The 18,648-nt window shown below is 39.4% G+C and overlaps 1 protein-coding gene across 5 annotated transcripts in view; it reads left to right on the forward strand.

Annotated features, from left to right (window-relative positions):
• Window positions 1-18,648, forward strand: part of LOC132399784 (cadherin-4-like) — a 689,576-nt gene that overhangs the window by 26,402 nt on the left and 644,526 nt on the right. Inside the window, exon 1 of one of the 5 annotated variants that reach the window (XM_059980525.1) lies at window positions 9,353-9,417. The exons of the other annotated variants lie outside the window; for them this stretch is intronic. Within the exon in view, the coding sequence (XP_059836508.1) occupies window position 9,417 (1 nt within the window). The 5' untranslated portion in view covers window positions 9,353-9,416. Of the gene's footprint in view, window positions 1-9,352; window positions 9,418-18,648 lie in introns of those variants that run through there. 5 annotated transcript variants of the gene reach the window in all.

The following is an 18,648-nucleotide window of genomic DNA, read 5'->3' on the forward strand; positions in this document are numbered from 1 at the left end:
CAACCAGGTTGGGAACCCCTGCAAAAGTTACCTTGCAGGTTTTAGTAGGGGGTAAGGAAGGCAAACGTAATGTTGGCCTTTATTTCAAAATAACTAGACTATTAGAAACAAGAGTGTAATGCTGAGGCTTCAGAAGGCATTGGTCAGAATGCACTTGGTATATTGTGAGCAGGTTTAGCCCCCTTTTCTCAGAAAGGATGTGCGGTGTTGGACAGTGTGATGGATATTCGCTTCCTGGGCCAAGGGTCCTCGTGTTTTTGCCAGGCTCAGACTTCTAAACACAGTAGCGGCCACTTGTAAAATCAAATAGTGTAAGTTAAACTTCCAGTTTAATTAATTGTTTAGCTTTTGGTCATTAACAGAAATCGGTCTTCTGTTCTTAAAATGCAAAAGGCAAGCGGTAACCAGTTTGATGTTAAAACAAAACACTCTATAGCACAATTCTGTATATAGCAAGCACTGTAGAAAGTCAGTTGTTGGTCACTACATCTGGTTTATTGCTGTTCAAGAGGTGCAGTATTAGATGATGGGTTATTTAATTCAGTCTATTTTAAAATAAGCATGCTAGCTAAGTTGTTTTAGTTCAAGAAAGCTTGCAGACCAGATGGATAGTATCAATAACTGATATGTTTGTAGTTGGAAGGTTTATATACTCAGAAGTTCAGAGATGTTCACAGCATTAATTGTATAAAGCTGGGGATTGTGTTTATAAGAGCCTTTGAGATCACTTGTGTAAAAAGAGTATCTGAGAAAATGTATGTGTGAAGGCATCCAAACACCAAAGAAAGGGTAAATGTAGAGAACAGGTTAAGCTTATTAGGAAAGGGGTAAGGAACATCAACAAGCATGAAGGTAAAATGAGGTGAACAGGAATCTTTTCCGCTGGCTTTGATTTGTTTGTCTGCATCGTGGTATGCCTTAGTTTATAGAAACTACCTACTTTGGAAACCCTTTGTTTTAGAGATGGTTTGTAATTTGGAACTGTCTAAGATACAAATCCTCTGTTTAAATATGTTTTAAGAATGTTTGGATTTAAATGTGTACCACTGAAAATAACTGATCTGTGTTTTGAACTACATTGTTAGCTGAAAGTATCGTGGTGGGTGGAGGGACTCAATGCATGAATAATGGGTATTTGCAACTAAACACACTGGAGAATAAAGAGGGAAGTAATCTTTGAATGTTTGGTAACTACAGTATAACCATTATTTAGTGTGTGTCTTCATGGCTATTTATTTCAGATAAGACCATAAGTTATAGGAACAGAATTAGGCTGTTTGCCCCATCAAGTCTGCTCAGCCATTTCATCATGGATGATCCAATTTTTCTCTCTGCCCCAATCTCCTGCCATCTCCCTGTATCTTTTTGTGCCCTAACTATCAACCCCTGCCTTAAGTGTACCCAAAGATTTGGCCTCCACACCTGTCTGTGGCAAAGAATTTCAGTTTCCCCTCTCACTGGCTAAGGAAGTTCCTCCCTCATCTCCACTCTAAAAGGATTCCCCTCCATTCTGAGGCTGTATCCTCTGGTCTTAGACTCTCCACATCCACTCTTTCAAGGCCTTTCACCAGTCAATAGGTTTCAATGAGATCATCCCTCTTTCTTCTGAATTCTAGTGAATACAGGCCCAGAGCAATCAAACACTCTTCCTATGCCATGCTATTCAATCCTGGAATCATTTATGTGAACTGACTTTGAACACTCTCCAGTTTCAGTACATCTTTTTTAAGATAAGGGGCTCACAATCCTCCAACTGAGACCTCACCAGTGCTTTATAAAGTCTCAAAATTACATACATGTTTTTATATTCAAGTCCTCTTGAATTGAATGCTAACATCACATTATCTTCCTTACCACAGAATCAACCCACAAAGTAACCTTTAGGGAATCCTGCGCAGAGACTCCCAAGTTCCTTTACTACTTAGTTTTTTGTATTTTCTCTCCATTTAGAAAATGGTCAACTGTCATTTCTTCTGCCAAAGTGCATGACCATACACTTCTTGACACTGATGTCCATCTGCCATTTTTTTTGCCCATTCTCCTAATCTAAGTCCTTCTGTTGCCTCTTTACTTAAAACTATCTGCCCCTCCACCTATCATATTGTCTACAAATATTGCAACGAAGCCATCAAGTCTACCATCCAAATCATTGACATGTAACGTAAAAAGAAACATTCCCAACACAGACCCCTGGGAAACACCACTAGTCACAGGGGTCTAGTTAATTGCACAACACCCATTACAGAATAGCTGATCCCCTAGAGACGTAATGCTTAAGATCTTTGTTTGAATTTAGAACATTGTGATCAGCAAACCAAATGCCATTACAAGAGGGTCTAGAGGTGGTTCATGAGAAGGACAAAGTAATATCTCATTAAGACTATTGAATAATGAAATGCCTAGATAGAATGGATGTGGCCTATAGCTGGGCAGTCTAGGGCAAGGATGGACATAGCCTCAGAATAGAAGGATGTTCCATTAGAACAGAGATGAGGAGAAATTGCTTTAGCAAGAGAATCATGAATCTGTGAAATTTGTTGCCACAGATGGCTATGGAGGCCAAGTCATTGGGTCTACTTGAAGCTGATAGGTTCTTCATTAGTAGGGGTGTCAAAGGTTACAGGGTGAAGGCAGGAGGATGGAATTGAGAGGGGTAATAAAATAGCCATGATGGAATGCAGGAGCAGACTCAATGGCCAAATGGCCCACTTCAGCTCCTATGTCTTATGGCCTTTACTGGATTTGACATTGGCTTAGTGGGCGAGGTCAGCAATTGGTAGTCAATCATTGACTCACTGATTGGAAGCCTGTGACTAGTGTTATGCCTTAGGGATCAGTCCTTCATCTATTGTTGGTCATCTACCTGTGGTAAATTGGATCAGCAAATTTGTGGCTGACACCAAGATTGGGAGTGTAATGGATAGTAAGGAAGGCTATCAAACTTTAGGACCAGCTGGGAAAATGGAATGAAAAATTGCAGTTAGATAATAGGCAAGTGTAAGGCACTGCACTTTTGTAGGACAAACCAGGTTAAGACTTGCACAGTGTGTGGCAGAACAAAGGGATTTAGGAATACAGATCCAAAAGTGTTTTTAAGTGGCTTCACGGGTAGACAGGGTTGTAAAGAGAGTTTCTGGCACACTGGCCTTTATAAATCAGGGCATTGAATACATTAGTGGTGATGTTATGTTTAAGTTGTACAAGATGCCAGTGTGGCCAAATTAGGAGTATTATGGGCTTTCTGGTCATCTTGAAAGTGTGCAGACAAAAAGAACTTACAGTGATGTTGATAGGACAAAAGACCTGAGTTACAGGAAAAGATTGAACAGGTTAGGACTTAATTCCCTGGAATGCAAGAGCATATTATAGAGATACACACAATTGAGGGGTATAGATTATGTGCATGCATGCAGGCTTTTTTATCCTTTGGGTTGAGTGAGACCAGAACTAGAGGTCATAATTTTACACTGAAAGATAAAGTTTTTGAGGGGAAATGACTTCACTCAGATGATGAAGATATTAAATAAACATCCAGTGGAAATGTTACATGCAAGATCAATTTTAACTTTTAAGAGAAGTTTGCAAAGGCCCATGGAGGGCTGTTCTCTGGATGCAGGTAGACAGGGCTTGACACAAGACCAGGGTGGCCGGGACTAGATATACTGAAGGGTCTAATTCTTCGCCTTAGTGCTCTAACTCTTAAGTGGCTTCTTGTCAGGCTGAAAGGGCTTAGGCCAATGGAGCTTGTGCTATAAGACTCCTGTCTTGAGATATTGCATTTGGCTACTCACATTCTTTGTGGGTCTCAGCCTGTTACAAATCTAGTTCCAGTCACACTGCCATAACTTGAATATTTCCCTTTTTGCCAGAGGATTTCATAGTGCTTATCAAGAGACCACTAAGTCAATAAAGCAGTCGTTGTAGATAACTGCTACATGTCCCAGTATTCGACCCACTATTGACAATAGACAGCAGGTGCAGGAGTTGGCCAGTTGGCCCTTCTAGCCAGCAATGCCATTCACTGTGATCATGGCTGATCATACACAATCAGTACACTGTTCCTGCCCTCTCCCCATATCCCTTGAACCTGCTATCTATTAGAGCTCTATCTAACTCTCTCTTGAATGCATCCAGAGACGGCCTCCACTGCCTTCTGGGGCAGAGCATTCCACATATCCACCACTCTCTGGGTGGAAAAGTTTTTCCGCATCTCTGTTCTAAATGGCCTACCCCTTATTGTTAAACTGTGGCCTCTAGTTCTGGACTCACCCATCAGCAGGAACATGCTTACTGCCTCCAACGTGTCCAATCCCTTAATAATCTTATATGTTTCAATCAGATCCCCTCTCATCCTTCTAAATTCCTGTGTATACAAGCCCAGTCGCTCCAATCTTTCAACATATGACAGTCCCACCATTCCGGGAATTAACCTCGTGAACCTACGTTGCACTCTCTTAATAGCAAGAATGTCCTTCCTCAAATTTGGAGACCAAAACTGCACACAATACTCTAGGTGGGGTCTCACCAGAGCCCTGTACAGCTGCAGAAGGACCTCTTTACTCCTATATTCAATTCCTCTTGTTATAAAAGCCAGCATGCCATTAGCTTTCTTCACTGCCTGCTGTACCTGCATGCTTGCTTTCATTGACTGATGTACAAGAACACCTAGATCTCGTTGTACTTCCCTTTTTCCTAACTTGACTCCATTTACAAAGTAATCTGCCTTCCCGTTCTTGCCACCAAAGTGGACAACCTCACATTTATCCACATTAAACTGCATCTGCCATACATTTGCCCACTCGCCCAACCTGTCCAAGTCACCCTGCATTCTCATAATATCCTCCTGACATTTCACACTGCCACCCTGCTTTGTGTCATCAGCAAATTTGCTAATGTTACTTTTAATCCCTTCATATAAATCATTAATGTATATTGTAAACAGCTGCGGTCCCAGCATCGAACCTTGCGGTACCCCACTGGTCACAGCCTGCCATTCGGAAAGGGACCCATTAATCGCTACTCTTTGTTTCCTGTCAGCCAGCCAATTTTCAATCCATGCCAGTACTCTGCCCCCAATACCATGTGCCCTAATTTTGCCCACTACTCTCCTATGTGGGACTTTATCAAAAGCTTTCTGGAAGTCCAGGTACACTACATCCACTGGCTCTCTCTTGTCCATTTTCATAGTTACATCCTCAAAAAACTCCAGAAGATTAGTCAAGCATGATTTTCCCTTCATAAATCCATGCTGACTTGGACTGATCCTTCTACTGCTATCCAAATGTGTCATAATTTCCTCTTTTATAATTGACTCCAGCATCTTTCCCACCAGGCTAACCGGTCTATAACCCTGTTTTCTCTCTCCCTCCTTTCTTGAAATGTGGGACAACATTAGCCACCCTCCAATCAGCAGGAACTGTTCCTGAATCCATAGAACATTGGAAAATGATTACCAATGTGTCCGTGATTTCTAGAGCCACCTCTTTAGGTACCCTGGGATGCAGACCATCAGGTCCAGGGACTTAACAGCTTTCAGACTCAACAGTCTATCCAACACCGTTTCTTGCCTAATATAAATTTCCTTCAGTTCATCCTTTACCCTAGTTCCTTTGGCCACTATTACATCTGGGAGATTGTTTGTGTCTTCCCTAGTGAAGACAGATCCAAAGTACCTGTTCAACTCATCTGCCATTTCCTTGTGCCCCATAATAAATTCACCCGTTTCTGTCTTCAATGGCTCAATTTTGGTCTTAACTATTTTTTTTGCTATTCACATACCTAAAGAAGCTTTTACTATCCTCCTTTACATTCTTGGCTAGTTTACCTTCGTACCTCATTTTTCCTTGGCGTTTTGCCTTTTTTGTTATTTTCTGTTGCTCTTTAAAAGCTTCCCAGTCCTCTGGTTTCCCGTTTCCTGCATAAAGATCTTAAGGAGAATTTTGATACAGTAGAAAATTCATTTTCCTGTTGATAAATAGTAGCAAATAGATTGGGTGTGCCAGTGTTCAGAGATGGTACGCTTCCCATTGATTCATGGTGCAATACAGGGCTCACATGGCAAGGGCTCCACACATGAATCCTATCCTCAGGAGCAAAGGGCTTTCAGTCCCTGAATGTACTGTATCAATTGTTTGAAGTCCACTGGCAGAATCAGAATGGGCATATTCCATAAAACCTGCAATTACTGTTCTTGCCTTCAATGCCATGATCCTAAAAACTGAGTGCATTTTTTTAATAAAAGATACCTTGTGCTACAAAAACACTGCAGCAGGACAAGAAAGCGAATTTCTTGCCACCATATTAAGCCTAACTCACCAACAAAGCCAATCTTCAGACAGTGAATTAAAAATAAGGAGAAGGCCACTTTGCTTTCTCATTGTTGCAATTGCCAATCATCGCTCAATGTCTATTTAATATCTCATAAGCATTCCAAGCCATATCTTCTGAGTTGCTGCCACTCTGGACCTGTGTCACATCAGTTGCAATAATCAGAAAGATAGATTGCTGCACCACTTAGTCTAAAACCCCCTTTGGAATGCTGTTTATGCACATTAGCGAGAGCAGTAGTTTAAGCTGGCACGGCTACACTTGGGAGCTGGGCAGTTTCCAGATTGTGATGCAGTGGAAGCTGCTATTTTGGTTGATTCCAAGATGGAATATATGGTAATTCAGAAAACTAGTCAATTTCACTGTCTAGCCATTGGAATAATTATGTGCCTTCACTACATTGAGTTGCTGTTGTTTACTAGATGGGTGGGTTTGTGACTTGTAAACTTCTGTTGTTTGGAAGAATGAGACATCTCTATTGAAACACATATTGGGCTTATCAAGAAAAATGCAAAGCTGATGTTTATGCTCGTCTGATTATCTTGGACCAGGAGCCACCACCTCAAATTATGTGAATGACCATCCAGAACAGAGATGAGAAGAAATTTCTCCACTTGGAGCATAGCGAATCCAGGCAGTTCTCTTCCCAGCATGGTATTGGAGGCTCCATTGCCCAGTATCTTTGGAACACAGAACCTGGAGCAATCCAGGACAGGAGCAAGTTCTTTGGCCCACAAAGATGCCAGTCTAAGCTAATCCCATCTGCCTGTATATGCTCTGTACCCCTCCATTTAAGTGCATCTTAAAAGTTGCAATCCTTTCTGCTTCCTGTAACAGCATAAATTTCCTTCAGTCTTTCCCACCTCATCTTGAACATTTTACCCTCTTGTACTTAACATTTCCACCTGGAGGTGGGCGGTTTGTTGGTGGGAAGAAAAGTTCCTATCTTCCCTATTTATGTTGCTCATTTCACAGAGTTGCCTCTCAGCCTCCAACACTAGAGAGAAAGCAATCCAAGATTGTCCAGGCTTCCATCAAAGCTAATATGTTCCAATCTAAGTGACATCCTGGTGACCCCTTTCTGTAGGCTGTCTAAAGTCACCATGTCTTTCCTACCTGTGGCAACTGCTTAGCACAGTGGTCAAAATGTGGCTCAACTGAGGACTTAAACATCATGTTTCCCAACTTATATACTCAACGTATTTAAGAAAACAAGTATGCTGTATGCCACCTGTGCCAGCTTATCCTCTAGTGTTGCTACTTACAGGGAGCTATGGATTTGTAGATAGAAAGATTTTGGGATATTAAAGGAATCAATAGAGATGTAGTCAGCATAAGCAAATGGCACTAAAGTAAAAGATCAACTGTGATCTTATTGAATGATGTAGAAGGCATGATTCATGGAGCAGAAATAGCCCATTCCTAATTCTACTTTTTTGTGTTTACCTACACCAGGACAAATTTGTGCTTCTAGCAATTAAATTCTGATCATTCATGCACTCTGATGCATTTGATGTAAGTGTTCAAGCACAATCAAATGTTCAAGGCTTCTGTTATGAAAAATGTCAATGCAACACCTGCTTACTTGTATTATATGTTTACTTGCATTGTTTCCTGCAGGACTTCTGAATTATGTCATTATCATAGTGATCTACAAAACAATTGCAGTCAATTTAGCCATTTTGTTTAGAAAATCGTTTTACAAAAATGGACAACTATTACAATCATCTTTCACTTGGGAATTATCAAAGTTCTGTTCCCAAGTATAAACAGTCAATTTCATATCAATTGTTGCATCAGGTTGACGGCCTCATTTGCCTGGAGCAGGTTATTGGTAAATCATAAGTGGTCTTCCTTGTGATATTTATATCCATGGTGCACTTGGTTTATCTGCCAAATGCATGTTCTTCCTAAAATACTGTCTTCTAGCCAGGTCAGTCCAAAGAAGAGCAAGAGAGAATTGAATAGATTTGAAAGGAATGAAGTATTGTACATTGTAATAAAATACTAGAAAGGGTAGATCAGACAACATCTGTAGAAAGAAGCAGTGAACATTTCGGTTCAAAGGCCCTCGTCAGATGCAGGCCATAACTGGATCGTTTCATTTACCACAACAGGATTTGAACATGTTTGGCCCAGCCAATATTTACTATCCATCACTATCTCCCCGTTATGCCTAGAGGGAAGCTGAGAATTAACCACCTATAATTGAACCAAAGTTGCAAATTATCTGGACTGGCTAACAATTTTGTCAACACAATCAGTTTTTGTAACCTTGTCCCTCCTTAAACATAATTAAAGACATCAGCTTTTAATCTGTTTTATTTAGTAGTTGCAGTTTCAATTTACTAACATCCATAGTTGGAATCCATGTCTATGGATCAGTAGTCCAGGACTTTGAATATTTGTTCACTAACTTAATTGGCTTATCAATGGCTGCATGCACTCCTGGGGAGAGCAATTGGGGAAAAGAGGTTATGTCGCAGGCTGGCAATAATCTTACTAAAAGAAAATGGTTTGCAGAAAATGAATAAAGCTCATCATGAACGTCATACTGATTTTTGCCTCACATGTCTAACAGCTGTGTCTGCAAATTAAGCTTAGATTCCTTATGATTCCAGGAGTCCTGGTAATTTGGCAATCCCATATACAGTTTGATATTGTTTAATATACAACTGGGCCTTCAGTAAATTCAAAATTTGGCAACTACTTTATTGCCAGGGGTAGAGAAAGTGTCATTCCAAAGAAGGCATCTACTTTCTTAGAAATTTGTGCAGATTCAGCACATTATCTAAAATTTTGACTAACTTCTATTTATGCAGAATGGAGAGTATCCTGACTAGTTGCTTCACAACCTGGTACCTCATGAATGGAAATACTTACAAAAAGTAGTGGATGCAGCCCAACCCAGCCCTACCATTCAGCATATCTACAAGGAGCACGGCAGCATCAATTATCAAGGATCCTCACTATCCACGCCATGCTCTTTTCTCACTGCTGCTATCAGGAAGAAGATACGAAGTATTTGGTTCCACACCACCAGGTTCAGGAATAGTTATTACACTTCACCTATCAGGCTGCTGAATCTGAGTGAGTAACTTCACTCACCTCACATTGAACTCATTCTACAACCTATGCACTCACTTTCAAGAACTCTACCACTTGTGTTCTCAGTATTATTTTTTGTACAGTTTGTTTTTGTGTGTAGTTTTGATTTGAAGCATGTTCCCGCTGATGGGTGAGTCCAGAACCAGAGGCCAGAGTTTAAGAATAAGGGGTAGGCCATTTAGAACAGAGATGCAGAAAAACTTTTTCACCCAGAGAGTGGTGGATATGTGGAATGTTCTGCCCCGGAAAGCAGTGGAGGCCAAGTCTCTGGATGCATTCAAGAGAGAGTTAGATAGAGCTCTTGTAGATAGCGGGGTCAAGGGATATGGGGAGAGGGCAGGAACGGGGTACTGATTGTGTATGATCAGCCATGATCACAGTGAATGGTGGTGTTGGCTAGAAGGGCTGAATGGCCTACTCCTGCACCTACTGTCTATTGTCTATTGATTCTACGGTGTTTATTTGTATCTACTGTGAATGCCTGCAAGAAAATAAAACTCAGGTAACAATATAGTAACATACATCAATATTAAATTTCCTTTGACCTTTGAACATTGAACTTTGATAGGCTATACACATGCAAGATTATTAACCATTGCACTTTGATAAAAGTTTTCAGCTGCTTGGAAGGTTGGCGCAAGTGGGGGTAAAAGTTGGTCATCTGCAATGAATGGCTTGATGACCTTTTTTCATGAAACAGTAACATGAAATAAGATGATCAAAATCACATCAATTCACTGAGGAGAATTAATTTGACAACTACAACCAAAGCCCAACAAAAAGCATCTGGTTACCACACTCTGATCTTCCAGGCTCAATTATTTTTCCTTTATGGCCTGTCACAAAAGATGATAAATAAAAATGTTTACAATGATCTCAAGAATTTTGAACATAAGCAAAATGTGGTACTTTACTTGATGTGGAAGAGACAGTTTTGGGAGGCAGTCCAAGTTCAAAGTCTATTTATTTTCCAAGTAAATAGATGTCACCATCTGCAACCCTGAAATTTGCCGCCTTGCGAATAAACACAGTAGATCTAAGGCACACAATAGATTCAATGGAACCCAACAGGACACACAGCCAATGTGCAAACTGCAAATACAAAAGGAGGGGGGCGGGGAAGCAATAATTATGGAGAACATGAGACGATGAGCCTTTGAAAGTGAGTCCATAGTTTGGGAAACAGTTCAGTGATGGAGCGAGTGAAGTTATCCTCTCAGATTAAAGAGCCTGATGGTTCAGGGGTAATAACTGTTCCTGAAACTGGTTGTGTGGGTCCTCAGGCTCCTGTATCTGCTTCCTGATGGCAGCAGTGAGATGACAGCATGACATGGGTGGCAAGGACCCTTAATGATGGATGCCGCTTTCCAGTGACAGCTCTCCTTGTAGATATGCTCAGTGTAGTGGAGGGTTTACCTATGATGGACTAAGTCATATCCACTACTTTATGCTTCCATACTAGGCCGCAATGCCTGACCACACATCTATAGAAATTTGTCAGAGTTTTAAATGACATGTCGAATTTTCACTAACTTCTAAGAAAGTAGAGGCACAACCGTGCTTTCTTTGTAATGGCACTTACTTGCTGGGCCCAAGACAGATCCTCTGAAATGATAGCACTGAGGAATTTAAAGTTCCTGAACCCTGTCCACCTCTGATTTCTCTTCCACACCACCCCCCAAACGAAAGTGGACTGTCTCACAGACCTTCGGTTTCCTGCTCCTGTCTGTCAGGATATTAGATATCAGTAATAATCGAAGTCACAAAGAGAAGATCATGGGAGAATTGAATTGATCAATGATGCCTACTTGTTAGTTTAAAAGGCTAGAGGGGGCAAGTACTTGAATATTGCCAGCAAAATGCTAAGCCTAGATTGAAGCCTTTCCATTAGGAGTGAAGAAAGATGTCATCATTCTGTAGCATGTGTACTTGGCAACTGGTACTGAAAGCCAGTGCTCTTGAGTGTGCTGAACCCAGTCAAATCTTCACATTAGACTCTGCCTCTCTTGCCCAGTCCTGCTCACTTTCAAAATTTAAAGGAAAAGGTTAATTTTGTGTTACATTTTGTAGACCTGTTCAATCCATAAACCAGAGGTGCTGCATTGTAATGAGAATGCCTGAAATGTAAAGACAGTGTTTTTAATAACAAGGAAAAATTCAACAGCACAATATTTACCACAGTGTTTTGGAAAAGGAAAGCAGTAATTTAGTGCTGTTTTTTTGTATGTCAGCATTGATGTTATGATTACAAACAGTCACCATTAGTATTGTATCTCAATTGTGTTATAAGATTGTACTGTCTTTCATAGCTGGCGAGCTGTACTTAGGCAGATTGGCACCCAGACTGTTTACATTAGTAGATCAATTGAGACAAGCATGCATATGCAACACAGATTAGATTGGAATACATGAATTCTATTGATCATTTGTCATGTGCAATCATTATTTTCTTTTGAGTGTTTGAAGGATTATATAAAAATATTGGTTGCCCAGTCTTTTCCTCCATCCTGACATGAGTCGTATATTTTCATTTTTAATCCTTTTCATTGTGCATTGGGATATTAGTGAATTAACAGTCCAGAGATGATGGAACAGTATTTTGTGAATGCAATTCTATCTTTAATTATTGTGTTGCTTTAATTATGCATATTAGAATTTCAGAAATGTCTGGAGCCAACCTAAGTTGTAATTAAAACTTCTATTGCAGAAAGACTATGTGGTAACAACAGGGAATTACGCTAACACTGTGTCTCTGGAAGTAGTCCAATTTTTCAAAACTGGCATTGAACAAATGCAGCTGATCTTGGACTAGGAAGTGACTGGCAAACCCGTCACTTCATGCGATTATTGCGGAAACCGATTTGAACAACAATATTCTGTGCAATTATCTGGCCAGTCTAGTTACAATTTTTCATTAGTGATCTATGTTTGATATTTAATGTTGTATGATTGCACAATGAGTTTTTTCTTTAACTGTAGCAGTTATTACTAATAGCTTATTTTAATGTAGAAATATCCAGATAGATTATTAAAAGATTCTTGGTGGGAGAATGCAGAATGTATAGTTTTCCTGGTTTTTAACATCTTGGTAGTAGGTTTTGTATGGGACTGTTTTTTTTTGAGTACAATGGTGAAAACAAAAATTGTCATTGTGCCCAAACCCCCCTCTATGAATCAACAAAAAAATAATTATTCATCCGCACTTGTATACTGTACAGAATGGCTGTCATGTTTGCTTCCATGACAGTGTTTCTATTGTGTAAGGCAGCTGATGAGGTCTCCTTCCTACTTGAACCATTTGTGGGATCATGCTGTGTGTAAATTGGCTGTTGTGATTGCAATACCACCAACTTTTTTTTATATATTTGGAAAATAATACCATTTGGGACGTTTTGATTTTAAAATTTGCTGCTTATTTACAAGATCTTTAAAGTTGACCCATGGTTGAATTAAAGTATTGTTTTGTGACTTGATCACCTTATTGAAAACTTAGAAGTGTTTAATCTTCCAAACTAAAGCTTTGATGTTGTTTCAAAGGGAAACTTTGATTTTCGCTAGAGGCTTAAAATATTAAATGAAGGTTGCCTTTTAAATTCTTCAAATATACCTTTTGGGTAAGTATGCGGGAGCACAAAAGTAAAACTCACTAGTGTATTAATTTTAGATTTGGCTCTAACAATTGAAAACTGTGCTGCAAATTGATCCTGTAGGACTCGTAAAGCTGCATTAGCAGTAATTCCTCCTGCACTTCATAACCCTGTCTTAATAATGTTCATTGGCTGAAATTATTACAGATCTTTATTGTAAATGATAGTAGCTATAATCATTTGTTTTAATCTAACATTTGTGTAATAACACTTCATTTTCATTTCCAATGCTGCAATCAACTAGCTTCTTGGGTTTACAATTATCAAAAGAAAATAGGGCCAGAATAGGGATTAAGATCATCTCTTTTCTTTCTTTCTCAATCTTTTTATTATTATTAATAATATGAACAAAATACAAATGATATATTAATAAAGAAATTACAAACATACAAATTCCCATTACAGATGAAAAAATACATAATCAATGGTTAGAGTATAAATGAGTTTACCAAAACATGAACCATACAGTATATGTATGAACATGGTAAGTCTAGACATTTCGTAATATATGATATAAAAAAACAGAAAAAAGAAAAAAATATAATGCAAAATTAACTAACCTACTAATCTAATAACTAATAAAGAAGAAAAAAGCAAAAAAGAAAGAAAAAAAAAGAAAAACTAGAAGAGAGAAAAAAAAGGGCTGTTTATAATATCTCACAAGAATACATAATCATCAATGTCGTCAACTCTGATCCTCAACATACATAAGCTAAAAGCTGGAAAGTCAAATGAACTTGGAACAGGGTCATATTACATCATACGAAAATATTGAATAAATGGTCTCCATATCTTTTCAAATTTAATAGAAGTATTGAATACACCACTTCTAATTTTTTTCTAAATTTAAACATAACATAGTTTGAGAGAACCAAAATTAAATACAGTGGGAGGATTAATTTCCTTCCAATTCAACAATATAGATCTTCTAGCCATCAGAGTTAGAAATGCAATCATTTGACAGGCAGAAGAAGATAAATGCAGTGAGTCCATCATTAGTAAACCAAAAATTGCGGTAATAGGATGAGGTTGTAAATCGATATTCAAAACCGCAGAGATAATATCAAAAATATCTTTCTAATATTTTTTCAAAAGCAGACATGACCAAAACATATGAGTTAAAGACGCAATTTCAAATTGACATCTATCACAAATAGGATTTATATAAGAGTAAAAATGAGCTAATTTATCCTTGGACATAAGATCATCTCATGCATGCTTGTTTTGTCTCACCCTTTCAATCCCATTCATTTCCAAAGCTGCATTTTGATTTCAGTTATGAAATTAGAGGCCATCAACTCATTTTATTCATTGGATCAGGTCTACTTCTGACATCAAAGTTGCCTGACCTTGGAACAAACTTTTACTTCCAGTGTAATAGTAATAACTGATAGTCCCAAAGCAGCACAAATATTCCTCAAGCAGCATAGCAAAGATAAGGACTCTGAACACAAGTGAGTAGCTCAAGTCCTAGAAATACTGGAGTTGGGAAGACCCTTCCTCTGATTCTCTGTTTGTTGAAGCTGTAATTAAATTACATTTGTAAATATCTTTGTTGTTCAAAAAGGCTATGTTCTATATACAGTATATGCTGCTCAGCTTTAACCTGGTGCAGGCTCAGTGGATCTGACAGCTGGAAGCTCCACAGGAGGGTGTGCTTCCCACTGAACATCCTATGCTTTCCAGCCCAACACAGGGCTGCCAGCATGGTAGAAGATGCCATCACTGTTTTAAGCCAGCAAAAGTGCTAGACTTGGGAGCTTTCCATGAAAAAAACGAAAAAAGATCAGCACTGCAGGCTGGAAGTTCCAACAATGCATTTTCGATTGAAAAGACAACATTGTTTCCAGAAACATGGTAACCATTCTAAGATGTCCAACTTATAATAACGCTTATTGAACTACAAGTAAATGATTGATTATTTTGTACTGTAAAATCTTTGATTCTCATTATTAACTTTAGCATTACATATGACAAATTTTAATATATATTAGTCTATATAATGTGACAAAGACAAGTGGTGCCTTCCATGTTCATATGATACGTGATTTGTAACAATGAATTACTATTTCAAATAATTATTGCTTTGTTGACAAATGGTTGTTTCATCTCACCTTGCATATGTTCTACTGATGTCAAATGAGAATAAATGGATGGTAACTTCAGAACTGTGGATAGGCAGAATAATCTAAAAGTTTGTAAAGTTGGTTCCAAATTTGTTCAACATCTGCTATTTATTGATTTTTAACTCAATATATCAGGAAGATATCATGTAATGTTAGAATGTAAATGAATTTTAACTTAAAGCGTGACAATCTTTTTCAAAAAAACATGGTTACTTTAGATTTAAAAATCTTGCTTTGCAAATATGTGCACCACATTAGTGATATCTGTTATTTCCACTTCAGTTGCTTGCTTCAAGGATTTCTAGATTACCAAAAGCCTATTTCGTTGAATTATCCACTTCCCTCTTTCACTTAATGTTTGCAAGTCAAAGGAATCGAGGGTTATAGGGAACTGCCGTGGCCAGCAATCATGATCCTATATCTATATCTATATCTATATCCTATATCCTATATCCTATATCCTATATCTACTCAGTCATTGACTGAGAGGACTAGTGTCCTACTACAGCTCCTGCTATCTTGTGTTTTACTTCTACTCCTGGCATATAGGCAGAGACTAAAGTCTGCAGTACCAATGGTGAGGACCAAGAAGGTATGGTCAAGGGAGGCTGAGGACTACTTACAGGACTGCTTTGAGTTGGTGGACTGGACACTATTCAGGGATTCATCTTTGCATCTGAATGAAAATGCTGCAGTTGTCACCGATTTCATCAGGATCTGTGTGGATGAGTATGTCCCTTCGGGAACATACCAGACATACCTAAACCAAGATTCATTGATGAAACAATTTATTAGTCAGCTGGGGGCTAGATCTATGGTGTTTAGAACCAGTGATCCAGAACTATACGAGAAACCCAGGCACAACCTAGAGGAGGCTATTTTAAGAGTCAAAAACAATTCCAATTAAAGTTAGAGACAGATCACTTACACGTCAGCACTGGCAGGGTTTGAAGGCTATTACTCCCTAAAAGGTGAAACCTAGCATCATGAATGGCTGTGATGCTTCACTCTCGGATGAGCTCAACATCTTTTATGCACACTTTGAAAGGGAGAGTAAAACTACCTCTGTGTGAATTCCTGCAGCATCTGGTGACAGTGATCTGTGACTCGGAGGTCAACATCAGAACAGTTTTCAAGAGAGTGAATCCCTGCAAAGCATCAGGCCTTGATGGGGTACCTGGTAGGGCACTGAAACTTTGTGCGAACCACCTGATGGGAGTTTTCAATGACATCTTCACTCTCTTACTGCTGCCGTTGGAGGATGTTCTCACCTGCTTCAAAAGGGCAACAACCCTGCCAGTGCACAAGAAGAACAGGGTAAGCTGCCTTAATAACTTTTGTCAGTGCCATGAATATCTGCTGTGATGAAGGCTTTTGAGAGGTTGATCATGGCCAGGATCAACCCCTGCCTCTGCAAGGATCTGGGCACACTGAATCTTGCTTGTCGATGCAATAGTTCTACAGTAGATGCAATTTCACTGACTGTCTAGTTGGCATTGGATCACCTGGGCAGTAGCAGTACCTATCTCACACTGCTGCTTATTGATTACAGGCCAACATTCAACACCATCGTACCCTCAATTCTCATCGCCAACTACAAAACCTATGCCTCTGTACCTCCCTCTGCAACTAGATCATTGACTTCGCCGCTGGGAGAGCACAGTCTTTGCAGATCAGAAAACATCTCACTAGCAATCAACACTGGCACAACCTCAAGGATGTGTGCTTAGCCCACTGCTTTACTCTCTGTATAACCACAAGGCAAGCCACAGCCAAACGGCATCTATAAATTTGCAGATGACACCATTATTGTTGGCAAAATTTCAGATCATGATGAGGTGATGTGCAGGAACGAGATATATCAGCTGGTTGAGTGGGGTCACAACAACAACTTTGCACTCAACGTCAGTAAGACCAAGAAATTGATTGTGGACTTCAGGAAGAGGAAGCTGAGGGAACACAAACCAGTCCTTGTTGGGGATCTGCGGTGGAAAGATGAGCAGTTTCAAGTTCCTCAGTATCTGTATCTCTGATCATCTATCCTTGGCACAACATATTGATGTAATTACAAAGATGCGGTAGTGGATATATTTCACTGGAAGTTTTAAGATACTTGATATATCAATAAAGAATCCTGCAAATTTTTATAGAAGTACCTTGGATGCATTCTAACCAGTCACATCAAGATCTGGTATGGAGGGGCCACTGCACAGGACCAGAAAAGGCTGCAGAAAGTTATAAATTCAGCCAGCTCAATAGTGGGTACTAGCCTTCCCAGCACTGAGGATATCTTCAGATAGCGGTGCCTCAAAAAGGTGGCATCCATCAAGGACCCAAATCACCCAGGACATGCCCTCTTCTCTTTGCTACCATCAAGGAGGAGGTACAGAAGCCTGATGAGACACTCAACGTTTCAAGAACAGCTTACTAGATTTCTCTGCCACCAGATTTCTGAATGGACAGTAAACCCAGGAACACTGCCTCAGTGCTTTTTTGGTCTGTGTATGTGTACATGGATGTATATATCTAAAATATTTCTTTCTTTGTAACTATATTGCATTGTACTGCTGCCACAAAATAACTATTTTGTGACATGTCAGTAATATCAAATCTAACTCTGATTCTATATGCTCTTGGCTTTCTTCTTCGTCTCTGATTCCCAGAGTATCCAAAATATATACACTCAGTGGCCACTTTATTGAGTACAGGAGTGCAAACCAGTATTCTGGTGCAATAGCCCATCCACTTCAGGGTTTGATGTGTTCATTCAGCAGTGCTCTTCTGCACTCCATTGTTGTAGTGTGTATTTAGTTTTCGCCTTCCTGTCAGTTTGAATCAGTCTGGCCATTCTCTGATCTCTCTCATTAACAAGACACTTTTACCCAGAGAACTGCAGCTCACTGGATTGCTTTTACTTTTTACATGATTCTCCGTAAACCGTAGGGACTGTTGTGTGTGAAAATCCCAGGAGATCAGCAGTTTCAGAAATACTCAAACCCCTCCATCTGGCACCAATCATCATTTCACAGTCAAAGTCACTTTGGTCACATTATTTCCCCATTTTGAAGTATGGTCTGAACAACAGAATCTCTTGACCGTGTCTGCATACTTTCATGCACTGAGTTGCTGCCACACGATTGGCTAATTAAATATGTATATTAGTGAGAGTAGAGGTGTACCCAATGAAGTGGCCATTGAGAGTATATCTCATCGTAGAAAGAGATGCAGACCAACTTGGCATCTCAGTGTTCTGGAGCAGACAACTGCAAAGATGCTTAGCCTTTAGAAGTTGTAGTTGGCTTATCCTAACACCCTACCTTTTGGTTCCAGCTTTTACACTTCCAGGAAATATTTTAATGCCTTTCAGAGACTCATTTTCAAAATGTTCACTTCAAATTCTTCTACTGAGCAAAGGCTACTGCATTCAGAAATGCCCCCTT

The sequence above is a fragment of the Hypanus sabinus genome, chromosome 9 (genome assembly GCF_030144855.1).
Source record: "Hypanus sabinus isolate sHypSab1 chromosome 9, sHypSab1.hap1, whole genome shotgun sequence".
NCBI lineage: Eukaryota > Metazoa > Chordata > Chondrichthyes > Myliobatiformes > Dasyatidae > Hypanus > Hypanus sabinus.